This window comes from Crotalus tigris, unplaced genomic scaffold (assembly GCF_016545835.1).
Source record: "Crotalus tigris isolate CLP2741 ecotype Arizona unplaced genomic scaffold, ASM1654583v1 scf7180000018371.15429387391:27106975, whole genome shotgun sequence".
Taxonomy (NCBI): domain Eukaryota; kingdom Metazoa; phylum Chordata; class Lepidosauria; order Squamata; family Viperidae; genus Crotalus; species Crotalus tigris.
In genome coordinates this window covers 22,332,174-22,338,651 of record NW_024096970.1, presented here as the reverse complement: position 1 = coordinate 22,338,651, position 6,478 = coordinate 22,332,174, and the positions used below count along the sequence as shown (strand labels likewise).

Here is a 6,478-nt window from a genome sequence, read left to right as displayed (position 1 = left end):
TTGAAGACCCTTGTCTTAGAGTAACCAAGGTTGAGAAACATTGATATAGTAAAATGAGAAGCACATTCTTATTCACAGCCATTATCTATTCCTTTATTTAACATTTTTCCTTGTACCAAACACGTATTTATCCACTATCTCTACTAGCATTTGCATGTCTTAACATTTCTCCAGCTTCTCCCCATTTTTCGTACATACTGTATAGAAATATACTAATTCACATTTATGTGTAACTTGCCATCATTCTCGCCATCTTCCCTGTCAAATACAATTATCTTGGGCTTTGTTATCTTAATTTTCAGATCCATAGTCCTTGACATATCAGGCAATATATCTAACATTCATTGCAAAAGCATTCAGGTTTTCAGCCAAGATTCAACATTGTTTGGACACAAAAGTACACAATTATTCACATGCCTAGCCAACAGACCTCTAATATCATGACAAGTATTCCTTATACATTAAGGAATTATAACCACCAAGGGGAAATAAGACATCCTTGTCTTACGCTCTGTTCAATGTTGAATTATTAAGATGCCTTTATTATTGTGCATGTTTTACTTCCATCATACAATATGTCACATTCAGCATCCATCAACAATTTTAACTCCCTATTCATGCAAACCATTTCTGAATTCCATTATATTCATTTTATCATATAGTTTTTCTAAATCAACAAACATGCAGTAAACTTTCTCACGCTAAGACATTTTATCAAAAACAAATTTACTAATTTCTCCATATAATAGTCTTTATTTTCATAATTGCTCTCTTTTTCTTTGTATAATGAAACAATAACAACATTTTCTAGTTGTCAGGCAAGACGGAATCTTCACAAACCACACTGGATAAGTGACACAATGATTCCATAAGCAAAATGCATCCGTATTTTGAGTTTTCTCCAGTTAGCAGTATATTGTTTAAGAATATTCAAAACTGTTCCTGGGTCAAAATTGCAAGTATAGTTCAATCTTAGTCACTAAGCATTTTATTTGCTGTGGAAAACCAAAACACTTATTTTCCCAGTAGAAAATCTTTGTTTTTTCCATGGCCTTCTGATCTTAAAAACTTAGCATAATCAGTACATATCCTTCAGGAATTTATATTAAAGATAAATATATGAACATTTTATATGTGAAACATTTGTATCTTTTCTCAGTAATCCCCATGTATCTGAATCATAAATCAATTGGACTGCAATGATAGGTTTTAGTTACTAAATCAACTAAAATACTCTAGGTCCATATTTAAGACGCAAAAGTGTATCTGGAGCTCCAGAAGAAAAAGCAGGCAGAATGGGGAAAAAAATACGGAGGAGAAAAATAAGATCTAGTATTCCCATAGGCTTTAATTTCTCTGCCCCTGCTAAACTATTCCTACATGGACCTGCCTGCCCGTTTATTCAATAGCAAAGAACATTTATTCTAACCCTCACAACATGTGTTCTGGCACATTCCAAATGAAAGCATTCATATCCTACAGGTATATTTCTGCCCACAATATATCTGATATCCACTTTCAGATTTATAATGATAATCCTATCCTATGATAATCTGATTATTAGGTTGTCTTATACTCAATTCATGGCAATTTGGATCACTGGACCTCCAGTCTTTTCTGAATAAAATTAGCTGCTTCCAATTATAGGTCTGTATATGAAGTTTTTGAATACTGGTTCACAGACTTTAAAATGTTATCTGGTTGAAATGCTCAATTTTAGGTGTTCTTAATAAAAGCAGAACAAGAGAGTTTGACCTTTCTACTTCTCCATTTGAAATAAAACTGCTAAAAGATGCTCAACATTTCTTTTAAATAGTGTCTCTTTGTTCCTGACCTTACTGGGTTTATTTTCAAACTGACCTCTCCATGATATTTTACAGTGAAGGAGTAAGGCACCAAATCTCCAAATCTCCTTCAATTGTTGGTGTTCCAGTTATAGTAATAAATTTATAAATGTATATCCTACCTTTTCCTTGAATTTCCTGAATTTTCTAAAGTGTCTCACATTAAATTCATCACTAAAAAAAGTTAGTTATATAAAATCCAGAACTATATCATATTCATATAATGAAAAGCAAGTGATGAATGCAGCATCACAGTCAATTCACAGATAAAATATTTACTAAGAAGTGGAAAAAAGAAAATATCTTTCTCCATTTTGGAAAAAGAATTCAAAATTCAACCAAGGAATGAGTTAGATGCCAAGGATCTCTTCCTGGTTATTACCTGACACATCTAAGGAGCAAGACATCTAGAAAATAGTTGAATTATCAAGTTCAATTCATTAGAAAAGTGAGATGGAAGAAATTAAAATGATCATTTAAGCCATCTATTAAATAGTGACATATTTGAAACCAGTGATGTGCAATGCTTTTCATAACATTGAACTAATGTATGCTAGTAATGAGAAATATTTGAAAACTGCTCTGTCTATTTGGAGAATTTCCATTTAAGCAAGTTGGAACACAAAACTTTATATCATAAAAATTAAGCACTGGTCAACATTTCTTCCTTTAAAGGAGCCCATGAAGCCACAGAACTGCATTTTTTCAGATCCCTTTTTCAGCCAGACAAATTGATCTGGACATGCATGTATAGTAGAATACCCAAGACACTCAAGTAAGAACTCAAGGAAACAAAACATTCAAAATAAGATGAACTTAAGAGAGCCATCCTATATGTCTATCTAGAATACGTTCTCTTTGATTCAATGGGACACATCTCCAAAAAAACAGCTATATCATTACTGTGTTAGATAGATACCCAGCACATTCGAATGAGATGTAAGGCACTTCCAACACTCAATTGGTTTCTGATTAAGTCTTGCCATTAATACCTTAAAAATCAGAATTATATTTGAGGGTTTAAAATAAGAAAGTTAAATGATAAAAGTAATAGTGTACAGAAGCCATAGTTCCATTCCACCCTTTGCTCCTATCCTCCTATTATCACCTACAGGAGTAATTTCTTACAACCATATTCAGTTCTACTAGCTTGTTCTCTTCTCCCTATAGACAATATGGCAGCGACAGCAGAGCCTGTGCACCCAGTCCCAATTTTTGCAAGATTCAACAAGAGTAGATATAATTAGCAGCGACTCCCTGAATTTTCCCCCAGGCAACACAACACTATTCATACAGCCTGGTCTCAGCTGCAGTAACGGAAGGGGGAGGAGAGATAGAGACTCTACAATCAAGTAAGTGGTGGCCCTCACACAGCACAGTCACTTGCAGCACTTCATTTTTCAATTATCTAGCTGGATCACTGCAAGAAATATGAACTGCCATTTCTTATCCTTCTAACTCTTCTATTTTAGGGAATAAGATGGTGGGGAGGAGTGATTTCTGATCAACGTTGTCAAGGGCACCTCAAAAAAAGAAATCATTCTAATTCATCAAATAGTGTCAAACAAAAACATAACTGCCTTCAAACAAAAAAATGTAACTTTTATTTCTACATATATAACCTGTAAACATTTGCTAATATTTATTGTATTCAAAAGAATATCTCCTTTTCATCCCCCACCAGATTTCTTCTCCAAATGTTCTTTCCAGCCTCCTTATAGTTGTCCCAATTCGGCTGGTTTAAAGTCTTCCTGAGAAGCTATGGACTCTGCTTTGCTGGGTCCCAGGGAATGTTCAGAGTTGGTGCGGGTGACAGAGGCTTCTGGATCGCCTTCTACAACTACAACACCATCTTTTGTAGGCTGGGAACTGTTGGAAGAGCAGTTCTTGAAGCATGCCTGGAAGACCTGGAACGAGGCCATGACCATAATCAGAAGAATCACCACCACCACCGTGATCAGGATGAAGATATAGTTGGAGGCGTTTGAAGAAGCCAAATGCTTGGTGGTTCTGTTGTCGATCGGAGTAGTAAATGATTCCAGAAACGATATATTTTGACCAAGCCCGGTAGTGCTATTCGGAGGGAAAGTTCCCGTAGCCCTCGGAGTAGAAACGGCGGGCTTCACCGTCGTTGCGCCATCTCTGGCTGGCGCGACGCAACTCTCTTCGTCTGCCGCCAAGCGGGATCTCCAAGCGCATAAACAACGGAACGCGCCTTGGGCACTAAAACAGTCCGAAAATAGCGCGCAGCCTCCGCTGCTCGGACTCCAGTAGCCGCTGGGACAGGAGCACAGGTTCTGCTCGGTGCCTTCCCAATGGGAGCCGTTCAGCGACAGGCGGCAAGTGAAACGCGCCTCTCGCCCGGGGCACCCTATAGTAAGCTCGGTGCCGGGAGGGCTGAATTCCGCGGCCGGGCTTTGAAGTTGAAAAGGCAGCCTGTAGACCATTCCCAGCGCTCCAGAGTGGAGGGTGGGGCACGTTCCCGCGTAGCTGTATTTACAGATATAACCAGGGCTCGCCTTGGTGCATCCGTGGTCCTTCAGGCCCCACGGTTTCAGGTGCGGTTGGCCCAAGCTGACTTGCAGCCCAGCGCATCTCTGCATAGTACAGGACTTGCTCGGTTCTCTGAGCCAATTGGGCGGCGTGGTGGTCCCGTTCGCCCCCGGCTCGTGAAGCCCCGGGGAGACCCAGGAGAACCCCCTGAGCGGCAGATCTTGAAGGGTGCACTGCTGGGGTTTCTTAACCAGGCCCAGCCAAAACAAAGAGCCGCCCGTCTCGCTGGCAAGTCCTTTCAGCAGAGCTAGGATGACCCCGACTTCGGTGCGGCCGCTGGCCGTGCTCAAACCTCCCCCGTGCTGAGCGCAAGCATTCTGAGCCTGGTAAAAGTTCATGCGGCCTAGGTGGATGCTGTAGCAGGTCCCGGATGCCTGACACCAAGTGTGGCCCCTCTGAGGGAGCTCGGCAGAGGCCCAGAGGCCCAAGAAAGGCGGCAAGAGGGCGAGCGAGGCGAAGATCAGCCCTCGCATCTTGACTCTCGGCTCCACAATGGGAGCGGAAACAGGAATTAGGCGGCCAGCCTGGATTGAAGGATTGCAATGTGGAGGGAACTCCTTTTCCTTACACTTCGCAACCGTATCTGGACTCCCAGAGCCTTCCCTTCTAATTGCAGGAAGGAAATGTGTGAGGAGTTAGGCCTAAGCTTCACATCCTTGGTTTACTGAAGTGCCTGTTTCCAGCCTGGAGAGTCTTTTATTCTCCTGGCAAGGGGCTGGAAAAGTGCTTGTATTAAAGAGAATATTGAAAAGAAAAACCAGCATTGTAAAGTACAGTATTCTTTGGCTAACTAGAGCTTAGACTTATTTCATCCATCCATACTAATAAAAGATAATCGGCTGCCTAAACAAATTTCTTTAGCTTTAAATATTTTGCCTGTGTCAGATTAGGCTAGATGATCTCCCACATCTCATAAGGCAATAATCCTTCCAGTTGTGGTTTGGCTAGTTATATGTAAGTTAAGTTTATTCAGTTTTGTTAAACTTTAGGAACAGTATCAAGACATTATTTTATAATTTTGGAATCAACAATCTGGATTACGACTAATTATATGTGAAGCCATTGGACGGTTTTGATTAATTCACAAGATCATTCTGAGAAAAAAAACATTTCTGTGTTGCGAGGGTAGGAGTTGGATAATATATAAAACCCAAAGTCACTGATTAAGGTCATTTTTCCCATTAGAGACTTATAGCGTTTTCATTGCTGTAATTTTGTCAGTGTCAGTTTTGTCTTGAAGATACTATAAGTCATAACTGGGGAAATAACGTAAAATTAGCACAATTAGAAAACACTACAATTAACCAGTAAGTCTGATTCACTTCAAAACAGATGTGGTTTATCAGATTGTTTTTATAGATATTTAGAAATTGTGAAGATCTTATATCAGACACTGACTATAAATAGTTCTCATTTAACAATTACCTTGTTTAATGGCTGTTTGAAGTTATGACAGCGATGAAAAAATAACTTTACAACCAATTCTCACATTTACAATCTTCACAAATCTGTAAAGCAAAGGAAAGCTAAGTACAATCATAAGCACAGTTGTGATTTCACTTACCCGCTTGTTCACTTAATGACTTAGTTGCTGGTCCCAATTGTTGCTAAATAAGGACTACCTGTATGTGACTAGAACTTCAGGATGTCATTCCCTCACAGCTGCCATATTCTATAGCTAGATGTGTAGATTTCAACCTCCAGAATTCCCCGTACAAATACTTATATTACCTTTATGCTATAAGCCAGCTATTTGAAAATTGCCTAAAAATCAGTGTGGAAATAAATACATTTAAGCAACACTTAAGTTTATTTTTGTTGCAACAGGTATTGTAAGCGTGCCTCCAGTAACTAGGTCTTGATAGTTTAGCTTTTTTTAAAAATGGTACTGGATAAAATTCTTAAAGATTTTTTTTTTAAAAATGTATCTCAGAAATTGGATATTCTATAGATTAATAAAGATTTTTACTAATTAAGAATGAATATTAAGTATTGATTTATAATCCTATCCTTTTCCACCTTGTCCCAGTTTGGTATTTGTCCTGAAAGTAAAAAAAAAAAAAATGTAGTTATTGGGAAAT

At 38.7% G+C, this 6,478-nt stretch overlaps 1 protein-coding gene across 1 annotated transcript; it reads right to left on the bottom strand.

Annotated features, from left to right (window-relative positions):
* Positions 1-266: 266 nt before the first annotated feature.
* On the bottom strand, positions 267-5,023 carry CLEC14A (C-type lectin domain containing 14A; the record flags this gene model as incomplete). Its single annotated transcript, XM_039351794.1, has 1 exon — positions 267-5,023. A coding segment is annotated over one exon (1,464 nt), but the record flags the coding sequence as incomplete, so codon positions are not given.
* Between the last annotated feature and the right edge of the window lie 1,455 nt (positions 5,024-6,478).